Source organism: Eurosta solidaginis, chromosome 5 (genome assembly GCF_040869045.1).
Source record: "Eurosta solidaginis isolate ZX-2024a chromosome 5, ASM4086904v1, whole genome shotgun sequence".
Lineage (NCBI taxonomy): Eukaryota > Metazoa > Arthropoda > Insecta > Diptera > Tephritidae > Eurosta > Eurosta solidaginis.
In genome coordinates, this window is record NC_090323.1 from 1,824,862 (window position 1) to 1,852,644 (window position 27,783).

The following is a 27,783-nucleotide window of genomic DNA, read 5'->3' on the forward strand; positions in this document are numbered from 1 at the left end:
TGGCCCTAGGGCCAGCATCCTGTCATAGATCCCTCCCAAATCTTTTTAGCACGCTCTCAATTATTTCTTATCGCAGTCAGGGCAAATCGAAAAAGCGACTCGCAAGTTTATTTAGGAATCTGGAAAGAAATCATTGATATCAAGAATAACTAAATTGGGTTCATTCGTTTTGTCGTCAAACAAATGCTGGTATATCTATATACACATTCAGTGTATAAGAGCTATTTATTGACCAACCACTTTAACCTAACTTAACCGACACTATCTTGATGGCATTTACGATAGTCTAGCTTTTGTTAATTTATCCGCTTTCTCCCTGTCATCAATATTTCTGTAACTGGAACCCCAGGCAGGTATGATGGTTGCGAGGTTGTCTGATCTGTGTAACATTATCTTACAGTTAACTTAGACGATAAAACTGTTTTGGAATAGTAAGTAGAACATTTTTCAGGCGACTTGCAATAGTTGCGCAGTTAGATCCATTTCGAAGGGTGCTAAGCCTTCATCATCAGTAAGCTTTTGGCACGCTCCGCTAACCACTGCGACCGACCCAGCGGGTTAAGGGTCTTAGAATATACCCGCGGTAGGTATGCCCGTCATAAGAGGCGACTAAAATATCAAATTGCTTCAAGGGGTTGTGTAGCGCAACTTTTTCAAGGGCTTGCCAGCGCAATAAATGGCTTTCCCAACCCAATTGTCAACCTCATCTACACGTGGCGAATCTTGTTTCATTAACTCGTGATGGATCTAGGAGGTGGGAGAGCGGGAATAGCCTAAACGGGTTTCATGTGGACATACCAAATCGTCCTCGAGATGGTCGGGCTAGTACCTTTATGGTGCTTGTTACCGGAACGTACCGGATCTGCATCCGACAAAGGACCAACAACATCGATAAAACTCCCTAATAATTTCGGGGAGTGTGCTTATCGCTATAACAACAACAACAACGATACAACTGCAGAATTCAGGCATGTACGCTGCTTGGCTGTGTAAAAACCGCAGAAACTCTCGCCTGCTTCTGCTTTCGATACTCACCAATTTTATAAGACTTACAGAAAGCGTGACCTGTAAAAATTGTGTAATTATTCTGTGAATCCCTCATGCCGACATCACACTCATTTTTAGGGCCGTAATTTCAAAGTGGTCTTAAAAACTATGTCGCCTTCTTAATCCCTACTCGAGAAAAATTAAGGGCTTCATTCTGTATTGCGAACGATAACTCAGAAGAACGATTCGCCTTCCAAACAATTTCGTCTAGCAATGGTATTCTCCAATATTTTCGTTCGGTCTTTACGTTTCTTACTTTATGTCAAAACTTAAGGCGAAAGCAATTGTCAAATGATATGTTGCCATCATTTATAATAGTGCAAATGCACTTTCGATTCGTCTCTGAGGCGAAACGAACGTTCGTTTCGTTATAGGGAGTGAGGTCCTAAAGTTCCTTGAAATTTTCGGGGAAGTTATGTTTACATCGATAAACTCGTTGAAAGAAACATGTTTTTAAGTTTTCTCAAACTTAATAAGACTTTAACCAATAAGTCATCGTTAGATAATAAGTGTAATATAATTAAAAGAATAGAATTATTAATTGTTTCCTGCGGAGATTTTGCACATCTGGATCCTGAAAACTAAGTGAATGAAAACCGTACAAAAACAAAATTTCTAATGCCGAGGGCAGCAAGCTTTTGAAAAACATCCATTTCAGATATGTAGAAAAACTGTCCATCTCGATATATGTAAATGGATATACGTAGTGTGGTTTTGAAAAATGTTCTTCTTAGTTACACGATTTAGTTTTTATATTTATCAGACTTTAAAATGAATAGTTCCATATAAGCGTTAAGTTGTCTCCAAGTGGCACATGCGGGAAAATCTACCACCTCATTGGTGCAAATTTGTGTTAGTTCATCGAAATAGCCATCATCAGGGCAAGTGCCATTGCCAATCACCATTCCACCTTGACAAATCGTATAGCCATGACAGCCATCATTCGATACATTTGCTAAAACAATGCTATTGCTATCGGAGCCAACACAACGATTGTAACTGCAAACGACATTGATACGTGGCACACATTCGCCCCCATTTTCCGCGCAAAAAAATCGTCCATTTGGACAGACGCCATGCTTCAGTTCGATTCCCGAAGCACTGTCTGATGACACAGCACAGTAATAATAACCGTTGCAGCTTTCTCGATCCGATACAAATATGCCTGTATGTCCACAAAACTCCGTAGCGGCGGCAGGCGGTGTATATGTAATAGCTTCAGCGCACTTCACATCCGTTGTGTAATCGCAATCACCTTTTAAAGCATTATAGTAATAGCCCTTAGGACATGTTAAGTTCAATACTTCACTGTGCCAGCATAATTGATAGCCATTGCAAGTGTTTGGATTTTTGATGAACACTCCATCTGGCAGGATATTACAATAACTATCCGGAGCGATTTGTACACCACAAACATAACCTCTTACGCAATCCGTTCTATTGGGATCGAAATTGTAGTCAGTGCCACATGCACCGCGTGTTCCTACGCCCTCATTGCAATAATAATAGCCATTACATGTGTAGGGATCAGCTGTAAAGCCGCTAGCGCTATCTAGTGGTGCGCATGGATTGTTCGAAATACATTTTATGCTCGTCGCATTTACGCAAGTTTGTGTATTGCGATCATAGAAGAGTTCGCTTGCGCAGGTGCCGTTATGTGGTGCGCCTTCAATGCACGTTATCCATGAGTTGCAATTGTCTGGATCTTTTATACGAATACCGTTAGAGAGTAAGCTGCAAGTGATGGTGGCGTTAAAGTTGGCATTAGCAATCGCGATCAGCATCAAAATGGCGAAGTTTGTTAGCTATTTACATATATTGAAAAGATAATAGATTTTAAGTAATAAATATTGAAACACTGGCACGAGTTGAGCAATAATTTCTGAAGCTAACCATATCCATTTTTCTCATTCTATTGAAGTTGATGCTATAATGAAGTTAACTTTTTTTGAAATCAAACATTTTTATTTGAGTAATGTTTATTTTGTTATATACAGTATCTGGAAACCAAATTTATATAATTCGTTAGCTTATGTTTTTGTACTGGCGTAGCGTGGAGCAACGCGCGTTGCTTTTAAATATCAAGCAAAAGACTAATTTCATACGAGGTGTCGATCTATTTTGCTCAGTTGCGTAGCTTAAGTTAATGTCTAATCGCTCATTTAATAAAGCCTATTATTTGCCAACTAGCATTGCGATATGTAGGGTGTTGTGCTTAATGGATAAGACATAAGTCTAGGGCTCAAAATACACACCACAATATCAGTGGGCTTCGAAATGGAGTTAGCCGGCCAATCCCTCAACTAAGACTCGGGTATTGCGTGCAAGTTTTAACTCCACTTAAAGTTGACTAGACTTGCCACTTTGTTCGATAACAAAAAATTTTGCTGCTCTTCTCAGTTTAAGCGGCCAAATTGGCTGGATTAAACTCACAAAACTCATAGAATTTGCAAGTTTTCATAGAGTCTGCATAAAATTTGAGTTTCATTAACTGGTCGAAATTATTTAAAGAGCAATACAAGTTGGACAAACATGGCCTACTACTCTCAGTAGTTCAATTAGTAGCGATAACTTATTTTAGTTTGTTTACATACATAGATTATTTTATAATTAATTAACTGCTGCAACAAATTTAGACGCGTTTGTTTAACCGACATTGTTAAACCTTTAAATTTTTATACAAATATTTTATTTTAGCTCGCTCTAGCTTAATCTTTAACGAAAATTAAAAATATTTACAGCATGATGGGCAAACAAGTGCAGTGTGTGAATATTTTGCTCGCGCTACGCGAAATAATTTTATGCCTAGCACAGTCAAATTTTTAAACAAACTTTGCATAAATTTTGCCCGCACTTTGTAGATGCATGCCGCACATGAATATTTATCTGGCAACTCCATGTAGTGACTTAAGTCCAATTTTAACGATATGTTTTAAAAACGAAAATAAACTTGCAAATCAAAAAAAAAACATGTATTCAACTTAAAATTTATATTAAATGAAAAAAATAACTGAAATAACTAAAAAATATTAGCTTTTTTTGCATTTTGTCTTTGAGCCTTATATAAAACTGAGCCACGTCCTGCAATCATGGAGAGTACTGTACCCGAAAAACTACAGTCCTTTTAGTTTGACTTTTTTTGGTCAATACCCTAGAGAGATCATCAGATGTAAGTATATATAAAATCAAATATAAATGAAGCGTTCCTCTCTTCAGCACAACATGCTTACTAGACTGGGTCGATTTATTAACCTATGTATATCGCGCTATCGATTTTTCCATAGGATTTGGGCTCAGGCAAAAAAGTTCCACTACGCATACCCAAGAAAATAATTTTCGAGTCTGCGAAAAAAAATGGCAAAAGGGTAAATTTTTCTACCAAAACACTCCCCAAAACCCAAAAAATATATATATTTTTTTTTTTTAAACCATTATCGCCAACGTTTTAACAACAGTAAAATCGATGACGTGATATCAGTTAACCTTCGTCCAGACAAATCGACCCAGGTTAATGCTTACACCAAAGGCAAGGCAGTCGATACTTCATTACCAAGGGTGGTCGTGAATATTGAGAAAATCCTGGAATACCCGGAACACGTTCTGTGTTTTTTCTGAACATCGATTGAAGTATATCCGGCATTTATAAATTGGATCGGCTCCATCTCAAGCTCATCAATTATCACTTCACAAAAGGGTCTATGCATGGCCACAAAATATGCAAACAGAGAAACGCCGCAGCATATGGTACTATCACTAAGGACCAGTCAAACTCACGGCGTATGCGGCTGACATTTTAGCCATCATAAGCGGCAGATGTATGTTGTTGTTGTTGTTGTTGTAGAGATAAGGTTGCTCCCCGAAGGCTTTCGGGAGTGCTATCGATGTAATGGTCCTTTGCCGGATACAGATCCGGTACGCTCCGGTACCAGAGCACCATTAGGTGCTAGCCCGACCATCTCGAGAACGATTTATGTGGCCACATTAAACCTTCAGGTCATCCCCTCCCTCCCCACCCCAATTTCCATGAGGAGCTTGGGGTCGCCAGAGCCTCGTCTGTTAGTGAAACAGGACTCGCCGCGGATAGGTGAGGTTGACAATTGGGTTTGGAGAAGCTATATATTGCGCTGGAAACCTGAAGGGTTGCGTTACACAGCCCCTTGAATCTGGTATTTTAGTCGCCTCTTACGACAGGCATACGCTTAATCCCCTGCGGCAGATGTATACCAACAATATGTGCTCTGAGTTATTAGACACTTTGGAAAGTGCATACTTGGGCATCTAAAGTCGAGTTAAACGCCAATAAGGAATAAACTGATCTATTATTTACTATGAAATATAAGGTTCCTAACTACGGCTAAGTTGGAGAGGTAAACCTAAAAGTAAAATACAGCAAAAAGTATCTAGGAGTTATAGTAGATAAGAGGTTGTGGGTACCCTTTTTAAAAAAGAAGCGAAGAAAGCCTCCACGGCACTGTATGCATGGAAGAGGATGCTAGAATGCACGTAGGGCCTATCGTCCGAATCCTTTCATTTGGTATTTATGGCAATTTTCTAGCTCACAATTTAATATTGGTTCCCTATTTGCTGGGCCGCCATACATAAAAGTGAGTACACAAAAAAACCAGAGATGGTATGCAGATAATCAATGATTGGCATAACAGGAGCTCCAAAAACCACCCCGACATCTAATGGCCAAAAATATAGCGTTAGCAGCTGCAACAAGGCTAAAGCCTTGGGCCAACTAGGTTAGGTTAGGTTGAACTAGCCGGTCCATGAGGAACTCAAATGGACTGCATGAGTACGTAGTGTTACCAGAAGTTTGTTTTAACGACCAAACTGATTCCCATCTATTCTCATATGCCCTGGGACCCAACATAGATGTATGCTTCTTCCTGTCCCGATTTTCTCCAGAGACTGCTTACACTTTAACACACTTCTATATGCTGTGCTATGCGAGATTATTGCCTTAATTGCTGCTTGGCTGTCAATACAAAAATTAACACGATTGCAGTTTAAGCTATTCACTTCCAGTGTTTCTACGGCTTTGGTTACGGCTAATACTTCCACTTGGAAAACGCTACAGCGATCTGGCAGCTTGTAGGATCTGTTTATTTGAATGTGAATGAAAAATGCAACACTTTCTATGAACAGAACTCCGTAAAACAAAATATATAAACGCCACCCTACCAGGCGAGTTACATAGCTAGAGCTTAAGGGCTAATTAATGGTGACTTAACAATAACCAGAGAAAACAGCTGATCGAACCAACCTTATGGAAATCAATGTAATCAATTAATGGTGCCATACCATAACGCTAACGTCATAACCATACCATAGCCAACTAATTGCTTTTTGGTTTTTCAACATATCCATAACCTAAAAATATTTGAGTTGGAGAATTTATTAACTTTTTGTAGATTTTATTTATTGTTTTGGATATGTTTTGACTAAGAGACTTATTTTTTGTGAAATATGTTTGTAATTTTTTGCGTTTTCTTAATTTTTATGAAATTTTCACGATTTTTAGGTTAAGGCACCAATAAATGATGCCAATTTGTTATGGATAAGTAAAATTATGGTGTTAGGGTTAAGTAAGTTTAACTGGCCCTTTAAATCGAGTGTACTACCACTGGTTTTTGGCATGCAAAAAAATCGATTTTGATGCATATCTATGCGCTTAGATACGAGGTCACTTCAACATAGAGTAAAATTAAATATGATTATATATTTTTAAATATAACCAACAACAATATTATTCCTACAAAATACTTGTTCGGTTCTAAAAAGATATCTACATGGCTTGTTCGAACAGTTACGGTAAGTGAAGTGGGGAACGTCAACTAAAAATCTAAATAATGAAGAAGCAATCTATTAGTAAAAGCCCCAAGTATAGATAATTTTAATTAACTTTCGAGTTCTTTTGTTTTTTGTGTTTTTTTAGGGGCTTGAACGATTGGTCGGCCATAAAACGCGATTGTTTTCGTTTTACATTAAAAACGATCAATAGAACACGAGTAAATTTTTATCATGAATTATCTAAAGAAAAAATATTTGCGATTAGTAAATTATTATGTTCAAAAATTTAACGTATAAATACTTTGAGGGACATATGATGAGAAAACAGTTAAGGAAATACATTCGCGCTTTTTAAATAAGCGCATTAATTTTTATTTTTCAAATTTAAGAAAAACTTAAGAAAAAATGTTTTGTAAGTAAATTGTGAAATTGAAAAAAAAACGAATAATGATAATATTGAACAAAAAAAATGTAAATTGCATACTGAAAATGTGTTTTGTTAAACGAAAATTAGTGTGGCAGATCCAAGAAATATGTATAAAACAACAGCCAATTTTGAAACCATGGTTTCTTTTCTGAAAGACGGCAACACAAACTTATAGTCCAAGCAAGCATTGTAAAGGTTTACAAGTAAGATATGTATCAGCTGTTCGTTCACAGCTGCGCTCACCTGACCATAATGCTTGTTCTCTAACAAACATATCTTACTTGTAAACCCATCCAATGGTCGCAAGCTGTCCTCGTATTTGTTTGAGTGTGTGTGCAGAATCCTGAAGAGCTTTAGCTTTGGTGCCTTTGGAGAAATTAGTCATTATAAAATAAAAAACATTTCATAAAAACACTTGAGAATTCCAACGTTTCTCCTTACACCCCTTTTTCGCGTTTTCCCGGAAGCACCAGCTGAGTTCCAATGAACACTGATCCAGATCCTGAAAAAAAATTGAACATGCAAATGCACCAACAACGTTGTATTCCTGATGCTTATCCGATCAATTTTGGATCAACAGGGTGGCTATGTTTGGGCTCACGTCACGGGCAAAGCAACATCAACATTTTGGAAAAAAGCTTTTTCAATTAAAAGAAAGTTTTTCTAAGCGGGGATGCCCCTCGGCAATGGTTTGGCAAGCACTGCGATTTGTAGGAAATTTTAAAATGGAACACGGCGTAAATTGGAAAAGAAGCTCGGCCTTAAACCTCTTTGGAGGTTATCGCGCCTTACATTTTTTATTTTTAATCCTTTTTGTTTGGTAGCACTTCTATATATATGCACTAGGGTGGCTCATATTTATCAATTTTTTTTTTCATTCAACACCTCATATATGTTTACTTGAAGTCTGAAAACAAATTATGATGGCCTTAATATATTTATATTCATTTTAAACCATGTCAGAAAAAATATTCATTTTCCATTTGTGTATCCACAACAAAATATGTAAAATACAAGAACCACAACAAAATTAGCAATTGGTTTTTGCACGAAAGCTATAATAGAGGTAAAATTTTTTATATGGCGTTGTTTAAACAACTAATAATGCTAGTTATTAAATAATTTATTTCTTTAAAATGTGAAACAAAAATTTTAGGGGGCGATTCGGAGAAAAAATGTTTCCAAACAACAAGCAGCCTACTATGCGTCATTATGAGTTGAGTACTGCCAACTCTCAAGAGCGGATCTGGATCGTTCCAGTGAGATTTGATCATGATTCAGAAGTTGCTACGTGTTTACGCAACATGATGATAATATCTACTGGACAATTAAACTTTACTAAAGTTAAAACTTTTCAAAATATTTTAAAAATTGACCAAAGGCTTCTTGTTAGTGAGCAATATTTTCTAGGGCACAGAAGTTGTAACTCTTCCAGATTTTTTGCAAATCGACCAAAGAACCCTTGTCAGTAAAGATTTTAACTGTAAATAAAAAATAAGTCAAATGTGGTGGACCATTTTCGTTCGTTTTATGAAAAATGCCATGGTTACTCTGTTGCAAGAAAATTTTATAGTTTTCCTGTATTGTGCAATTAAACTAAGTATTTGGGGTGGGCCACTAATGATGGTGATTCCTGCAACAGAAACTTGAGTGGATTGAGCCTGAGGCCGGAAAACTTATGACTTATTTGGGACCAAAGCATTGTAGTACAGTTAAGTACATACATATCATTATACGAATCGTCACTAGATGACGAAGGTCGAAAGCGTCTAGGCGCCATACAGATAAGCTACAAGTCATTTTATCCGGCAGGCCAATGACGGCGTTCGTATGTGGTACCCAAACCCCAACCGTTTTATTAAATCTGAAAGGAACGAATCCAAATCAACTGTGCTTAGGTATCTGGTTTTGGTTGACACTACTGTGGGCACCATTTTCAGTATCTGCCAACTAAAAATATGCATATTCTTTTTTAGTTATATTAGAAACTTTGTATGAGTTAAATTTAAATCTTAAAAGGTCACAGGTGCACTTGACTGAAAAACTTCCAGTACAAGCCTTGGAAAGCTATTTATATCAAATTTAAACTTCCGCAAGACACAGGTGGCAACGGTCTTCTGATTTACCTCGTTCTATATCGTAAACCGATAACATTTGTCAAAATTTACAAATAAAATATTTTTAATTTTTCAGTTAAAAAATCACCACGCAACATTTTTGCGTTAGCCCTAATCTTGCTTGGAAGCTGTGCCGATGCAGCACTCGATGTTAATATGAACCACATTTGTCTGTTATTGACCAACAGTGCGCTCATAGCCAGCGGTGATTCTTGCACCTCCTACTATTCGTGCTACAATGGAGTTGCCACACTTCAATATTGTTCAGGTGGCACATACTTCGATAAGAATTCACAAGCTTGCGTCAGTCAGGCGCCAGCCTACTGCAGCACGCCTAATTCCGATCCATGTGTTGGACATAATGTGGGCACATTCGTGGCTGTACCTGGTTCATGCGCCGGTTTCTATTACTGCTCTACAACTGGTGCACAACGCAGCAATTGTCCAAATAATTTGGTATTCAATCCCACGAAGCAAGCATGCGATTTTAGTAGCATCTATCTCTGTGACGAATCCACGAATACGAATGTTGTTGATAAAACCGTTGTCAATTTATGTTCCTTTGTACAGAATCATGTCTATATTGGTAATGCATTCAGTTGTTCAGCATGGCAAATATGCAACAACGACAATAGCTTTACAACCGGAACGTGTGGTAATGGTTTAGTTTTCGATACAAAACAAGTCTTGTGCAATTATCCAACAGCCGTTGAATGCTCACAGGTACGTATGGAGATTGATGGATATCCCTGATATCCAGTTCACCAATTGTATTATTTTTGATATTTCATTACTAAAGTTTTGTCATTGATTTGGTAATTGTTTATCTGTAACTTCATCATCAATATCTACCCAGTCAGATTATCGGTTTCCAATGGGCGTTGCACTATATAAGTTATATAGTTAAATGGAGGATAGTACTTGTAATTTGTTTTTTTTTTTTAATCAAATAAAAATTAAAGATAAAATCCCAAAAATAAAAAAATATGACACTTCTGAAAATATTTCCATATAGTCTAACCCATGGCGGAACGATACAAGGTAGCATGGTGACATACCTACAAACATAAATAAAAAGTCCATGTACTTTGTTTTTTTAAATTCGATGGACAAATGTCAAAATCGTACTGCGCCGGAAGTTGATGTATCAAATCAAATAAAAAAAGTTCATAATCAGCTGTCCCATGCTGCCACCTTGTGTCGTTCCGCCATGATATTTCCATATTGTTTAACGTGATCGTTGGAGAGTAGCAAAACTAGCTGATTATATACATACATACAGGGGGATGTCAGAATGGGCATCTTTCATCGTTTGTGTTATCAGTTTTTCGATAATATTTAGTAGAGCTTACGATTTCTTCTCGAACACAAGCGAGATTTTCGAGCCCGAGAAATCGAGAACTCGACTTCTCGCGAGATTCTCGTGTCTCGAAGTACTCGTAAATCTCGCGATCTTCTCGACATTCTTACTTAATCGCTGTGTGGACAGTATTTATACACTTGGTTTTTTTACTTGTGACTTTTTTGTTGATTATATTGCTCCAATGACATTTAACTCAAAACATATTTATCTATATATATAAAAGAAAGTGGTGTTAGTTACACTACGCATAACTCAAGAACGGATGAACCGATTTGGCTCAAAATTGGTGGAGAGGTAGCTTAGAACCAGGGAACGGACATAGGATACTTACCCGGGCACCCCTAGAATGTGTTTATACAATATGGATATCAAATGAAAACTGTTGATGAGTGCTTTAGTACAGGGTAGTCGTCATACCTATTGGAGACTAGGGTCTCGAGATATAGGCCAAAACGTGGGCCCGGGCACCCCTAGAATATGTTTATACAATATGGATATCAAATGAAAACTGTTGATGAGTGCTTTAGTACAGGGTAGTCGTCATACCTATTGGAGACTAGGGTTTCGAGATATAGGCCAAAACGTGGGCCCGGGCACCCCTAGAATGTGTTTATACAATATGGATATCAAATGAAAGCTGTTGATGAGTGCTTTAGTAGAGGGTAAATTCCATATCCCTGGGTGACTAGGCTCTCGAGATATGGCCAAAACGTGGACCCGGGTACTCCCAGAATATGTTTATAGAATATGGATAACAAATTAAAGCTGTTGATGAGTGCTTTAAATTATGGATATCAAATTGAAGCTGTTGATGTGTGCTTTAGTGTTAGTATGCTTATACCTCTGGGTGAATAGGGTCTAGAGATAAAGGCCAAAACATGGACCCGGATACCCCTAGAATGTGTGTGTATTATGGATATCAAATTAAAGCTGTTGCTGAGATCTTTAAAGTAATTTTCATTGTGATATTCGATTTAGTCTCATCAACCTGGCAAAACTGATAAATATGCATGCGTAGCCAAAATAAAGACATGAATTAATAATACCCACATACCTATTTACATACGTCCTATTCGATTTGCCTGAAATTTGGTATATAAATTTGCCTATATTAATATTTACGATGCTTTTTTTGGGGAAGTAGACCAGAGACGGACTGGGACTGGAACAAAAAACATACCACCCTCTGGGACTGACAATAAGATATGAAGAAGAATGAGAAAAATTTGAGAGAAAAGAAAAGAGAGAAGGAGACTGAGAAAGAGATAGAATGAGACGAAGATGGAGATAGATGAAGCGAAAAGTACGGAGGGAGGAGTGAATACAAAGATTATGAAAAAGTGTAGAGGGGCGACAGCAGAGTTAGACGGAAAAAGCTTATTAAAATGTATGCAGATGGACCAAATTTAGGGTAGAACAACGTCTGCCGGGTCTGCTAGTTATACATATAATTTTGTTCGCAATATTTTATTTTTCAACGAGACACCAAGAACACGGCTTCTTGCGAGATTCTCGAATCTCGAGTTACTCGTAATCCTAGCGATCTTCTCGACTTTCAATTCAGTCGCTGCATTGGCAATATTCTATACTTTTAAGCTGTTTTTACTTGTTCTTTTGCGGACAATTTGGCTTGTGCTCCAGAAGAAATCGTAATCTCTATATAAAACAGCCAATGAATCGATTAAGTTGAATGTCGAGAAGCTCGCGAGCCTTAGGAGTAATTTGAGATTCGAAAATCTCGCGAGCCTTACGAGTAATTTGAGATTCGAGAATCTCGCGAGCCTTTCGAGTAATTCGAGTTTCGAGAATCTCGCGAGAATGCGAGACTCGCGAGAAATCTCTTCTCGAACATGTTCGAGAAATCGCAAGCTCTAATGCTTAGTTCTTTGTACAAGTTCCCATATGGAAACATTGTGCGTTGATTGTGTAAACGTTCAAACGTCGTTGCTAGCATTTTGTACGAGCAACATAGAAGGTATAGCAGCATTCAATTCATGATTGCTTACCATGAATTCGATTCATTTTTAACTCAACTAATGGTACACTTACAGGTGACATACGATCCCAGCCTTGATGTCACTGCAGCAGCTAGTGGTGGTACTTGTACAACAAACGTAAGTATATTCGAAACTTATTTATTCACCAAAAGACTCATTGCATATTTTTTAATTATTTAGGGTGCAATTAAAAAAGCTACCGCTTGTAATCAATATTATCTATGTAACGGTATGACATGGGTTTTGAAGAATTGTATCGGCAACTTATTCTTCGATACCAAAACTTTACAATGCGTAAATCGCTTGAACGCCTACAATGACTGTGATCGCTGTGTTAGTACGACTGATTCTTTTGTAAATTCATTTGGCACAAATTGCACTGGTTATTCGTTTTGTTCTCATGGCGTACAACAAAGCCCCGGCACATGCCCAACCGGAATGTTCTTCAACGAGGTACTGGAAGGTTGTACGGATGACAATCCAGAATTCGCTTTCTGCGCCGAAGTGGGAAGTTCAGCAGGTTCACAATCGACTACAACATCTACACCAACAACTACCGAAGAGTCTACAACATCTACACCAACAACTACCGAAGGGTCTACAACATCTACACCAACAACTACCGAAGAGTCTACAACATCTACACCAACAACTACCGAAGGGTCTACAACTTCTACACCAACCACTACCGAACGGTCTACAACCTAAGCACGTTGCAGCTATAATTATCATTAAATTTGACTACTACGAGGCCTTACAATAATTGGATCATTGCCTATGTATGTATATATGACGATATATACATATGTACATACATATACTGAGCTTTAGTAACTAACCAATATTTAAAATCAAACTTAGGCAAAGCAGTATCAAGTTTCATATTAAAACAAATATGTTCAGTTTGTTACCAGAATCTTATTAAATTGCGAAAATGTTGACCTTTATAATAGAGTCATATTAGTTATGTAAACAAGTCTCTATTAACGGATAAGGAAGCGCTATTGATTAAAAGCTCAGCCGATATAAGACAAATGCAATATTTACCTATTTTTAATCTTTATTTGTCAATTAAAATAAACTTTTGTAGCAGAGCATTACAATATATTGTATTTTTTATACCCCGCGTCTACGTCCGCGCAAAGAAAATAAAGCACAAAGTGATTCTGATGATTCTAATATCTCCAAAAGTATCCCAAAAACACTCACTAAACGGTTCTGATATAATCCTGAAAAAGTCAGGAGAAGCTCAGGAGCACTATGCGGAAATGGTCCTGAAATAATACAAATATGTTCCCGAAATGATTTCGAACACAGTACCGAACCAGCGCTATGTAGTACCCAAATTGTTCCAAAAATCGTCCTGTAATGACGTCGCCATGATTTCGAAAGCCATCTGAAAATTATTCCAAAAGATTATTTCAAAATAGCCTGACACGAAAGACTATTAACGCTTAACAAACTTCATAGATCCGTTTCTTACGTATTTCTGGTAGTTGTTGGATCTATTCTCCTTAATGAAGTAATTTTCTGGCTTAATGGGCTAATCCTGCATTGTAAAAAACAAACATAGAAAAGACGCGGCAGTAATTCCAATATATTCGGGCTTTCCGCACTACGCTGGGTTTAGCGCGGAAAGCATGTCAAAAGTTGACTTCACAGTTAAAACTATTTGAGGTCTGAACGCAATTCGCCTCATTAATTCATATTGTCTGCTGCCTAGGTTTTTAACGGATATCAAAAATAGTTTTTCGATGCTAAGGTTCCGCTGTCTAGTCTCTTTTTAGGGGCTTTGCTCTGACCCGACGCACTTCAATATTCATAAAATATTGGAATAACCATTCCGCTCCTTTTCAAACTACTATAAAATCAATCAGAAATTTCCAAGTTTATGCTGTGGTTTTTACTAACTAGACCTCATGCCTTTTCGCCATGTATTTACTTTGAAATCCATATAATGCTGCTGTCCTTGTGCACGAGCATCAAAAAATTGTTGTAAGTCGATTGGGCTTAAAAATATCAATACTACATTCTGAAAGTAACGGTTTGATCTAGGTGGCGTAAGTTAGCATACGCTGCCTCTGTAGCTTATGTGAAAAGTGGTTTAGTAAAATCAAAGCATGGGCTGTTCGGGTAAACTTTGAAAAATATAAAAAAAAAAAATGTAAGGCGCGATAACCTCCGAAGAGATCTAAGGCCGAGCTTCTCTTCCAATTTGCGTCGTGCTCCTCTTGATTTTCCCTACAAATTGGCCGGACGGGACCTACATGTTTTATGCCGACTCCGAACGGCATCTGCAAGGCAGATGAGTTTTCACTGAGAGCTTTTCATGGCAGAAATACACTCGGAGCGCTTGCCAGTCGCTGCCGAGGGGCGACCCCGCTTAGAAAAATTTGCTTCTAATTGAAAAACCTTATTTCTAAAATTTTGATGTTGCTTTGCCCGGGAGTTGAACCCAGGGCATACGGTGTGATAGGCGGAGCACGCTACCATCACACCACGGTGGCCGCCCTGTTTGTTATACATGCTAGAGATAAATTTATTGATTTATATTGTTGAGTTTTAGTTAAAAGATATAAAATAATATAAGTTTTTGGGGGTTTTTCCTCTTAAAAAATAATTATTATTTTTCTTAGAAATTTTAAACTTTTATTTTCTGTTCATTTGATGTTGTGCTCGATAACCACAGTGCAGTAGCTAGACCATCCATTTACCAGATTATCGACGACTGGACGTAAATAATCTTCTTGGAGACATCTCCAGCATAAATTGGTCTGCTTGTTGGAGCTTGAGTTCGGTGCAAAGCTGAGATTTTTAAATGAAATTATTTTATACCTCTATACAACTCAGGTTCCATCTCGGGTATATAGCAACAGATCTTCCTCTTGCCCTTGGTTTGATAGATCCGTCCGTGCTATGATTATCAAGCGCAATAAGCTTTATTCCCTTTGGAAGAAAAACCGAAGCGACGCAAATTGGCGTGCATACAAACTTACACGAAAGAGACCACAGCCTATATTAGGAGAGAAAAATGCAAATACTACAGTAAGATGTTGAATATATCGTTGCCTAATCATGTTTTGTGGAGTAATCTGAAAAAACTTCGTGTACATGTGAGTGAGAGTTCTGACTGTTCCCTTAATCCTGAAGATCTTAATGCAGCTTTTGTGAGCCAAGCTAACCCGTCTTGTCTTAATACCAGTTTCTCAACCCCTCCCTTATATGTGGTTCCTGTTTGTCAAGTATTTGAGTTTACAGCTGTTTCAGAACTTGATGTGGCGAGATGCATAAATAAAATAAGGTCCAACGCAATCGGTCAGGACAATATACCGCTCAAATTTGTTAAAATAATTGCCCCGTACATTCTTCCTACATTGACGCATATTATCAACCACAGTATTACTACCTCCTGCTTCCCTGATATGTGGAAGATTGCCACGGTTATACCCATTGCAAAAACTAAGTTTGCAGATTGTCCTAGTGACTTTCGGCCTATCAGCATTTTGCCAGCACTCTCGAAAGTCTTTGAGATATTGTTGTCGGAACAAATTCAAGACCATGTTTGAAAACATAGTCTGCTATCACCATTCCAGTCAGGCTTCCGATCAAAGCACAGTTGCTCCACGGCTATCATAAAAATTTTAGACGACATCAGGGCACCCTTTGACAAAAACTAGTTGGCTTCATTATGCCTGCTTGACTTCTCAAAAGCCTTCGACTCTGTAAACCATGGCCTGCTGTGCTTAAAATTAAAAAATTATTTTGGTTTTGATGACTCCGCAGTGCGGCTCATGCGAAGTTATCTAACGGGTATATCCCAGCTTGTCAAAGTTGGCTCCGAAACTTCAGGTCTAAAACCACTATTGGCAGGGGTACCCCAAGGCTCTATCTTGGGTCCACTACTTTTTAGTATTTTTATTAATGACATATTTAATGAATGCCAGCATGCTCATATGCATGCATATGCTGATGATGTCCAACTATATTTGTCGGGAAATCATGAGGGGACAAACGATTTATGCTCAAGATTGAATAATGACTTAACATCCATATTTGAATGGGCTAGGAAAAATGACTTATGCATGAACAGTGAGAAATCATACGTGTTGCCTATATCTAAAAAACGAATAAGTTTCTCAAGTATTCCGCCCTTGCGCGTTGCCAGTAAATGTCTCAAACTCGTTTCAAAAGTGACTAATCTTGGTTTTGTTATTAACACGACGCTGTCCTGTGATGATCATGTAAATTCGGTGGTTAAGAAAGTATACTATATCTTAAGAAACTTACGAATGTCTGCTGTTTATACTCCGGTCAATGTTAGAAGAAAACTTGCAATTCAATTGATTATGCCGATCATTTGCTACTCTGAGCTAGTGTACAGTAAACTGAGCTCCCAGTCTGCTCATAAAATTGATGTAGCATTTAATCATGCTACACGTTATGTATTCGGCTGAGCCAGATTTGATCATATATCCAGCTGGAGAGCGCGTCTACTGGGCTGTAAAATCTTCGAATATCTGAAAGCTAGGAACAGCATTTTCCTTTGTCAACTTATCATGTATAAGGAGCCTAGTTACCTATATGATAAGCTAATATTCCCAGGTCTGCTCGAATCAACGACCTAATAGTACCAACTTATAACTATCTAACATCTGGACGGCTATTCTTTGTCAATGCCATTTGCCTATGGAACTCTATTCCAGTATCCGTACGTAGTAGTCTAAATAAAAGCAACTTTAAAAATGTTCTTTATGCTCATTTTAGTTGAAACCAGTATACTTCTTGAGTTTTCGCCATCAATATGTATGAGTGTATACAATGTTTTGTTATTGAATTTAATTATTTGTTTATTTTAGATACTAGTAAATTACGATAATTCTCTATGTTTGATGTGATTATTTAACCTACATAACCCTCTGTTATGACTTTTGTTCTTTTTTACATTGCGATTTATCTTTTTGTTGTACTATAAAAGATCCTAGATCTTATTGTACTAATACTATTTTTGCAATAAATGAATGAATGAATGTATGTATATGCAAATATTTTAATTTTAGAGCCTCTATTATTGCAATTGTAGTGAATTTTAGGAAATTCTTTAATACTCTGCGTCTTCTGTTATCGTTCGAATCTCTGAACTGTCAAATAAATAAATCAAATATTCAGTGTAAAATATCCTTTATTTACAACATTACTATGGTAGTAGTGCTTCACAATTAAATTACACTTACAACGTTTAAAATCAAACTGATTGATTATTCCTCAGCTTGCGTTGCTTTTTTCTAACGTCTAGTCTTTCCACGAGCAGCCTTCTCGAACAGTTGCTTATATATTTCTCATTTCTGTATCTGATATTCACGTTTGTCATCTAGCTGTATGGCGGCCGCCGTGGTGTGATGGTAGCGTGCTCCGCCTACCACACCGCAGATCTTGGGTTAGCTCCCCGGGCAAAGCAACATCAAAACTTTAGAAACAAGTTTTTTCAATTAGAAGACATTTTTTCTAAGCGGATCGCCCTTCGGCAGTGTTTGGCAATCACTCCCAGTGTATTTCTGCCATGAAAAGGTATCAGTGAAAACTCATCTGCCTTGCAGATGCCGTTCAGAGTAGGTCTCGTCCTGCCAATTTGTAGGAAAAATTAAAAGGAGCACGACGCAATTGGATCGGAGGTTATTGCGCCTTACATTCATTCGTTCGTCTAGCTGTATTCGTGTATATGTATGAAAAATAACTTGTTTTAGCTGTTGTTTACATGCATGTATAAGGTCTGAGATCTAATACGCTATTACTATGTACTGCTGTGCCCATGTATGATTGTCGGTTTTTCTCTTTCTTCTTCGCTCGTAGCTGCCGTTTATACATGTGTAATTGCTTCCTTTGTTGTTATTATATTTTTATGTATTTAAATACCACTCAGGTTTTTTACTTCATATCACGAAGGTATTAAGAGTGACGCCACCTAGATGGGAAAGTCTCTGCCTTGTCAAAGGGATGCATTCGCAAAGAGTGTGAACCGGAATTTAATCATCCAGTGCACAAAAGTTCAGATTTGTGTATTGGATAGATTTAACTTACTTAGGTGTTTTCGTAGGCTAAAGTATCCCGTGTAGTACCCAGTGGGAGTTCGTAAGATCCTCACTGTTAAGATTAGTAAGTTTGACTGATACTCTCGTTGATAGGGCTATAAACAATTTCGGCTGTATCTGCCCTGGACATTCAATCCAGTGTTGACTGAACTGAACCCGTATGATGTTTACGATCCGTAACCGAAAGCCATTTTTAAAACACACTAGCTCTTACATATTGGATCAGATTTATGACATTTGTGAACTAGCGACAAATAGTCCTCGTTAGTTTCAAAGCTTATTATAATTGTTTGAAATAGTTTAACATTTGCATGGTCATCGCTTGAGTGAAAATGGTTTTCAGTCATTGATCCTAAAACATAATGCGGGCCCTGTTTTGTTTTCCAGTTGCTTATGATTTCCATAGTGTATGTCCTCATGAGCTTGCTTGGCTTGGTAGTCTGCCTGTTCATTATCTTAATGTCCCTAAAGCCCGGGAACCTGTCATAACCAAACCTTTTTCTGGCTCCCATATCATATAAGAAATGGAGTTAATTCAATAGCTTTAGAGTAATTGCGTATAACTGCGTCTGGGTGTCTGAAATAATGAGGACGTTCCTCGAGAATAAGCCTCGCCGTAGACATTCTCTACTGCAAGCTTCTATTGCATGGACTTCTGCCTGAAAAATAATAAGCATCCCATTTATAGCCTCTAAAACTAAGATATTTCCGTGTGATAATAAGCAAAAAATAAAACAAAATCAGAAAAACTAAAATGCAATTCTTATGAAAAAACTTAGAACTGTTACGACCACTGCTTTTTGCCCTCTAGATTTCAAACGTATTTCGCTCCTTTAGGATTTTTTTTATCTAAATGCAGGGAGATAAATTTATGCTCATTATTATTTAATTTAGTTAATTTCCTTCAAATGTCTGTGCTGAAAATTTAAAATATGATAAAGGCCAATAGCTTTGGAAGAAAACGGCCTTAACATCTTATCATTTCAAAAAAAAAAATAAAAAATTTATTTGTGGATAAAATTAATTAACTATTCAATGCAATAACCTAATCTAATCTTCATGGATAATTTTAAATTTACCGAGGCTATAAAAGTTCACCGTTACATTCAGCGCTAAGCACTTATTTAGGGGAAGTTTGCTATTCATAGTCGAGCATTTAATAAAATTTATTGGGCTTAAATAAAAATATAAAAAATGTTGGGTAAGCACAAATTACTAATTATTTCATATCATAAGTATACATACATATTAGGATATCAAGGTTAGGTAGAGTTCTGTTCACTAATTCATCATATATTTAATGCTAATTACAGCAAAGCAATTCATAGCTCGCATGCTTGTCCTGGTCTTGGTCAATTCCATATCAGCGGAATACGATGTTGACGGCGTATGTTCGTTAGTCACCAGCGGCACACGCATTGGCAGCATCGAATCCTGTCAAAAGTACTATATTTGCAATAAGGGCAAGGCTACAGCTTATGAATGTTCCGCCGGTACTAAATTTAATAAAAATACGCAAACCTGTTGGGATGCAGCTCATGTCAATTGCTTTTTTGGCGACAGCAATCCCTGTGTGAGCAAAACCGAAGGATTCGTGCCAAAACCTGGTTCGTGCAGAGGTTATATTTACTGCAAAAACGGCATGGCGGTAGGAACCGGACAGTGCGGCACAGATTTGGTTTTCAATAATGGCGAGTGTATATACGGAGATTGTCCCACTACAAATGTAAATGATGCAAGCTTTACTTCGATATGCCAAGTTTTACCGAATGAAAAATATTTTGGAAGCGCAAAGAACTGTGGCAAGTGGCAAATATGCAAGAATGAAAAATTAACTGCTGGATTTTGTACCAGCGATTTCGTAAGTTGTATTCGTAGAAGTCGAGTAACACGGGCTAGGATCGTGGCAGTCGCGAACGAGTTAAAAACTTATTACGTAAGAAGGCAGTTGAATGAGATCAGCGCGCGACCATTATTAGGCCGATTTGCTCTCATTATTACAAATGAGCGCTGGTTTTATACCCTTAAAATTGGGTACTGAGCTCAGATACTATCCGCCAACATTCCGTGTGTTTATAGAACTTTTTATCATCTCATGTTATGCTAATGAAATATGGCATTGCGGTTGAAAAGGTTTTTATTCTTAGCGAAACCCGCCTATGGAAGCAAAGGAAGATGGCAGTCCCGATTTAAATTCCCTTGGTGTTACCAATTGGCGCCAGTTAGCCCAGATAACAGCTACTAGTGCAACTTAAAGAAAGAAAAAAGGGAGTTAATGCTAACAACTTGGACCTTATTTGACAGATATCCGCACGATATCTGCCCGAAAGTAGTGTTACCTGTCAGCTAGCGTTCCCGGAAGATGGAGTGAAGGGCCCTGTGTTAATCACCGGCCAAATCAACTTTTCTATCCTAGTACATAACGAGCATTAGTTAACTTTCTAGAATTATTTGGGATTCACAATTTTATTTCATTTAATCTATTTTTACTTGATTTCGTCGGCTTTTAAAAGAATAAGTATTAAAAAATATTATATTAAAAAACGACAACTCGTTCACGAATACCATGTTGTTGTTATTGTAGCGATAAGGTTACTCCCCGAAGGCTTTGGGGAGTGTTATCGATATGATGGTCCTTTGCTGGGTACAGATCCGGTACGCTCCGGTAACACAGTACCATTAAGGTGCTAGTCCGACCATCTCAGGAACGATTTATGTGGCCACATTAAACCTTCAGGCCATCCCTCCCTCCCTACTTGGGGGTCCAAGTTCCATGGGAAGCTTGGGGTCGCCAGAGCCTCGTCTGTTAGTGAAACAGGATTCGCCACGGATAGGTGAGGTTGACAATTGGGTTTGAAGAACTATATATTGCACTGGAAACCTGAAGAGTTGCACTACACAGCCCCTTGAATCTGGTATTTTAGTCGCCTCTTACGACAGCCTTACCTACCGCGGGTATATTCTATGGGTGCATTCAGAAAATAAGAACTTTAACCATAAACAGTTTAAGAATCACTTGTTGGCACGATTGGAATGGGTGGCTTCAGCCCACCTCATTTCTATTATCTCTTCTTGGAAGTTGGTGCATAAATCATGGCCAAAATCAATATATCATCACGCAGCGCTAACGGCAGTAATCTTTCCGTTCAACTTGCAAAATGTTTATGACAAAACTAATAAAATTTCTGTAATTCGTCAATATAAGTTCGTGGCATCTGTAGCTGCAGTTGACTGTATCCTATGAGGCATCTTCGCCAATCCAACATGAAGTACACGAATATTTTCCAACTCAAATCCGTTCACTTCTTTTACGATTCGACTCGAGCCCTTATTTGCTATAATTATTTCGATGGCTGAGTGGAATATCACCATACCTTGGCTTCCAGTTTGGAAACGTCCTATTTAAATACATTTTTTTTAAATACTCTATTACAGAAATTGTTTTAAAACGATTTATCTCAGAATTTGGTAGAAGAACGCCCTATCTCAGAGTTATTTTCAAAAGCGCCCCAACTAATGTTAATTTTTATTAAACTTATGCTTATTTAAAGCATTTTTAAAACCAATTCTGAGATATGGCGCTTTTTTGAAACATGGCATTTTTTAAACGTGTTTTGAGAAAGTGCTTTCTTCACACAAATTCTTAAATATGGCGCTGTTTTCGAAACGACAACCAAGATAAGGTGATATTCCACTCAGCAGTCTGCTTCAGTTATTGATATAAAAAATTTATATGTATTTTTGAAATTCAAATCATTTAAAATAGGTTTTCGATACTGAGTCGGGTTCTTGTACCTACAAAACCGAGAAGACTTGCGATCGTGTCACTGGAGCCAATATCATACCAGATCAGGAAACTTTTGGCCAATGTGAAGCCACAACTCCTGTAATGGCTTCATCAGAATGCAGTGACTATTTGTCCTGTGAAAATAACTTATGGACGCTTAAATCTTGCCCAGAAAACTTTTTCTTTGATAAAGAGAAGTCTACTTGTGTGTCACGAAGAGCATCCGTAACGGCTGATTGCAACCGCTGCCAATTTTCAAAGAAAACATTCGTTAACGCTGTTGATCCAGAATGCCGAAAATATTTAATATGTGAAAATGGTCTAAAAAGAGGTTCCAGTTCCTGCAAAGATGGTTACTACTTCGATGAAAGCGGCCAAGCTTGTGTTAAGGGATCAGCGAGTGATAATTACGCTAAAACTAATGGAGCCTGCTATTCATCACCCTCGTCTTAGAACTATTAGATGGAATTCTAATTCTGTTTCAATCAGTTTTAACTATAAACAAGATATTTCCAAATGATGGGCTTATATAAATTTTTCTTTGTTATTAACATTATTAAATACAATAAAAAATAATTTTGAAGCTATAATGAGCAGAAAATTACTAAGAACAATGAATCTTTCGAAGAACTTTTCTCTCGAAAAAGGCAAGCAATTTTTTTTTTGCATGGTTCTATAAACAGTTGTTACAATAAAAAAAATGTCTCCATGAAAGAGACCCTGCCGCCCTGGTTTTGGCAATGCAAGCTTGTTTAGTTGTAATTTGCGTTCAATGGAGGTATTGTACTAAAGTTAAATAAACCCCTTTTTATTGGAATAGGGAAGGATTATATTGAAAATGAGCGAAATGTACCAAAAGCTACACCTACTTTTGAAACATAAAAATCAGTTCAAATCTGTGATGTTTCAATATCCAAAGGTCAATGCAACTGATAATATCCTTTATGGAGTATTTTTATACTGCCAACAGATCGGAGAACAGCTAAAATATGGTAACAGGGCTGGACAGGCGGAGAGGAAATACTCTTGGTCACACGCCCTACACGCATCACTAAAGAAGCTCGCATTATTTCCATGGCTAGACTTAATAGTCAGTGTACCGTTATAAAGACTGTGATTCAAATAAAAATTTTCTTGATCTACTTTGTGATCTCCCTGTTCTATTTGGTTGTAAGCACGTCGCGTTTCTTTGTTTATCTTACAAGTATTCCAAGAGTAGAAATCTGGAATCGTGATTTTTTTGCATCTGTTATATAATATAATGCAGTGGTGCACTCGGGAGCTGCTTAAAACTTCGGGGGAAAAATTTCGGTGTTTAGATATGTAATATGTCTCTAATATAAATTTGTAACAAAAAAATTGGATAAAGCAATATGAGCTTGTGAGCTATGAAATCGCTCCAATATAAATAAATCAATTGTCCAAAGAAAAAATTAAAATGAGTACTACGTAAATTGGAAGGAAAGCTCTGCCTAAAATCGTTTCGTAAGTTATCGCGCCTTGCACTTATTTCTTTTATTTTAGTTTTTATTTCTAAAAAATTGTGAAGTTATTTGCGATGTCACTTGAGTCGGGAACCCTTGGTTAGTTAAGACAGCGTACTACACAAATTCTTAGAAAAATTATGAATATTTGTTACGAAGCCACTTTAAAATAAATAGGCACATGATTATCCCAAAATCAATATAATTATTTTCAATATATATATATAAAAATGAAATTATGTTCGTTCCTGTCCATGTTTTGTGGCCGATACGGGGCCAATTTTATTCGTTCTTTTTTCATATTATAGGGATTAAATAGGGGAAGGTTTTTAGCAAAAAAAAATTTAATTTCTAGGGTCTTGAGATATAGGTCAAAACGTGGACCCAGATAACCCGACGATGTATTTGCATAATATGGTTATCAAATGGAAGCTTCTGATGAGTACCCCTACGTGACTAGGGTCTCGAGATATATGCCAAAGTGTGGACCCGGGTACCCCAAGAATGTGTTTATGCAATATGGATATCAAATGAAAGCTTTTGATGAATGCTTTAGTACATGATAATTTTTCGTACCCCTGGGTGAGTAGGGTCTCGAGATATAGGTCAAAACGTGGACCCAGATACCCCTTGAATGTGTTTATACAATATGGATATCAAATGAAAGCTGTTGATGAGTTCTTTAGCATAGGGTAATTTTCATACATCTGGGTGACTAGGGTCTCGAGATATAGCCCAAAAAGTGGATCAGAATAACCTTAGGATATGTTTTTACATTATGGGTATCAATATTCACATATGATAGTAATAATCTCACAAATGTGATTTTTTTAATTCAGGCGCAGAAACGAATAAAAAGGTTAGCGCTGTGAATTATTATTCATACCGATTAATGATTCGTGAAAATGAAGAATCTCACATTCTGAAATGCAGAAGATTGTTCCACCAATTTATCGTGGATATGTATGCAAAAATTTGGACCGAGCGCTTAAACTATATCAAATTCAACCAGACTAAATTACGGTCCGAGGAATACATTCACTTACGGGATGCAGTGAATAACGATGGAAAAGTGAATGACATCGGTAGAATGATCATATTACCAGCAACATATACTGGTAGCCCGCGACACATGGATGAATATGCACAGGATGCCATGGCGTATGTTCGCGCTTATGGACGGATCTGTTTATTACTTTTACATGCAATCCAAAATGGAGTGAAATCAAAGACCATTTGTTTCCCGGCCAATCCTCAATTGATCGACACGACATAACTGCACGTATTTTCAAACTAAAACTAAAATCTCTTATGGACTTTATTGTCGAACATAGAGTGTTTGAACGGGGGCGTTGTTATATGTATTCCGTTGAATGACAAAAGCGGGGATTACCGCACGCACACATTTTGATTTGTTTGGTTGATAAATTACACCGGATCAAATTGATAGTGTGATATCAGCTGAAATACGAGTCACAGGTGACGATGGATATGCGGCATATCGTCGTCGATCCACTGATGACAATGGTAAATCAACGATAATTAAGATGGGAAATCAAAATGTTGAAGTTGACAATCGTTGGATTGTTCCATATTGTCCATTGTTGTCCAAAACATTCAAAGCGCATATTAACGTGAATACTGTAATTCCGTTAAATCAATTAAATACATTTGCAAATATGTAAATAAAGGCAGCGGTGCAGTCCGAAATGACAACGACGAGATTAAAAAATATCAAATGGGGCGTTATATAAATAAATACACGAAGCACATCCAAGAGTCGTTCATTTAGAGGTTCACCTTGAAAAATGGCCAACGCGTTTATTTTACTCCTAAAAATGCAGCGCTTAGAGCAACAAGTGCACCGTCTGCAACTTTGACTGCCTTTTTTCATTTATGTCAATCGGACGATTTTGCAAGAACATTGCTATATGCAGAAGTGCCACAATATTTCAAAGGAGATTAATCCAGGAAAACATTTCAAAGGCGAAAACATGGAAAACCAGTTCCAGGTTATCCTAATGTGTTCTCATCAGATGCATTAGGACATTTATGCAGTTCATCCAAATAATGCTGAGTGTTTTTACTTGCGATTGTTGTTAATTAATGTTCGTATCCCAACATCATGACAAGCCTTAAGAACAATTAATGGCGAATTGTGCGCTACATATCGTGAAGCATGTCAACAATTAAATTTGTTGGAGGATGATAAGCATTGGGAAGATACGCTTGCTGTTTCAGCTGTAATAGCCAGTCCACATCAAATACGAACATTATTTTCGATAATAATTGCAATGTGCTCCCCATCTAATCCATTGGAATTATGGAATAATTTCAAAGAGTATCTGGCAGATGATATTTTAAACCAAATACGTCGAAGTACTGCAAATTATGAGTTGGAATTCACATTGGAAATTTACAATGAAGCATTGATAATGATTGACGACGTCAAACAAATCGTTAGTACAATTGGTCATGCCAGCAGCAAATCGTCCAATGCATGATATGTTCAATAGAGAACTGGAGCGTGAATACCATTATCATTGTAATGAACTAAACACATTTGTAACATCAAATTTATCGAAATTGAATGACCAACAGCAACATGTTTATGATACAATCATGAATAATGTTGGTCATGGAACTAGTGGATTGTTTTTCTTGGATGCTCCTGGGCGAGCAGGCAAGCCCTTTTTGATTTCATTGATATTAGCAACAATTCGATCAGATAATAACGTCGCATTGGCACTTGCTTCTTCCGTAATTGCGGTACATTACTGGAAGGCGGTCGCACAGCATATTCTGCATTAAAGTTGCCTTTGAATACACAGGTAAATGAAACACCAACATGTAATATTTCGAAAACATCTGGAATGGCAAAAGTTCTTAAAGTATGTAGGCTCATCGTATGGAACGAGTGTACTATGGCACACAAGAAATCATTGGAAGCACTTTATAGAACTTTGAAAGATCTACGAGGAAGCCAAACATCCTTTGGAGGTGCCATGATTTTATTGGCTGGAGATTTGAGGCAAACATTTCCTGCGCTCACAAAATCCACAACTGCAGATGAAATCAATGCATGTTTAAAATCACCGTACTTATGGAGACATGTAAACACGCTTACACTTACTACAAACGTACGTGTTCGACTACAAAACTATCCGTCAGCAGCTGAATTTTCACAGCAATTACTGAAAATCGGAAATGGCCAAATGTCTGTCGATCCAACAGGAATGATTACATTGCCTAACAATTTCTGCACTTTTTCACAGTCTAAAGATGCATTGATACAGAGTGTATTTCCAAACATAGTTCAACATTACAAAAACTATGATTGGCTCAGCGAAAGAGCAATTTCAGCTGGGAAAAATAAGGACGTCAATGATATAAATACAGCTATTCTGATCAAATACCTGGTGACATAGTTGCATATAAGTCAATGGACACTATTACTGATCAAGATGATGTCGTAAATTATCCAACTGAATTCTTAAACTCACTCGATTTGCCAGGCCTACCACCTCATAATTTACGATTAAAAATTGGAGCACCCATTATTATGCTGCGCAACATTAATGTGCCACGACTTTGCAACGGTACCAGACTCGCTGCGAAGAAGCTGATGGGTAACGTTATCGAAGAAACAATTTTGAAAGGGAAGTACAAAGGAGAAGAC

At 37.4% G+C, this 27,783-nt stretch overlaps 3 protein-coding genes across 3 annotated transcripts; 2 read left to right on the forward strand and 1 right to left on the reverse strand.

Annotated features, from left to right (window-relative positions):
• Nucleotides 1-1,771: 1,771 nt before the first annotated feature.
• On the reverse strand, nucleotides 1,772-3,082 carry LOC137252043 (peritrophin-44). Its single transcript, XM_067787188.1, has 2 exons — nucleotides 2,941-3,082; nucleotides 1,772-2,852 (listed from the first exon to the last, which is right to left on the reverse strand). The coding sequence occupies exons 1-2, from the start codon at nucleotides 2,956-2,958 to the stop codon at nucleotides 1,791-1,793; spliced, it is 1,080 nt and encodes a 359-aa protein (XP_067643289.1). The 5' UTR covers nucleotides 2,959-3,082; the 3' UTR covers nucleotides 1,772-1,790.
• Nucleotides 3,083-7,150: 4,068 nt separating this feature from the next.
• LOC137252042 (peritrophin-48) lies at nucleotides 7,151-13,850 on the forward strand. Its single transcript, XM_067787187.1, has 4 exons — nucleotides 7,151-7,255; nucleotides 9,464-10,110; nucleotides 12,802-12,864; nucleotides 12,928-13,850. Exons 1-4 carry the CDS (start codon nucleotides 7,249-7,251, stop codon nucleotides 13,453-13,455), a joined length of 1,245 nt encoding a protein of 414 aa, XP_067643288.1. The 5' UTR covers nucleotides 7,151-7,248; the 3' UTR covers nucleotides 13,456-13,850.
• Nucleotides 13,851-19,960: 6,110 nt separating this feature from the next.
• LOC137252162 (peritrophin-48) lies at nucleotides 19,961-23,234 on the forward strand. The gene is made up of 3 exons (XM_067787502.1): nucleotides 19,961-20,034; nucleotides 20,147-20,694; nucleotides 22,600-23,234. Exons 1-3 carry the CDS (start codon nucleotides 20,028-20,030, stop codon nucleotides 23,071-23,073), a joined length of 1,029 nt encoding a protein of 342 aa, XP_067643603.1. The 5' UTR covers nucleotides 19,961-20,027; the 3' UTR covers nucleotides 23,074-23,234.
• Nucleotides 23,235-27,783: the final 4,549 nt, after the last annotated feature.

Excerpts from the sequence above, each read along its gene's own strand:
- LOC137252042 (XM_067787187.1), top strand. Across the intron at positions 10,111-12,801 it reads CAGCCGTTGAATGCTCACAG|GTGACATACGATCCCAGCCT; the intron begins GTACGTATGGAG and ends GTACACTTACAG. Across the intron at positions 12,865-12,927 it reads GTGGTACTTGTACAACAAAC|GGTGCAATTAAAAAAGCTAC; the intron begins GTAAGTATATTC and ends TTAATTATTTAG.
- LOC137252162 (XM_067787502.1), top strand. Across the intron at positions 20,695-22,599 it reads GATTTTGTACCAGCGATTTC|GTTTTCGATACTGAGTCGGG; the intron begins GTAAGTTGTATT and ends CATTTAAAATAG.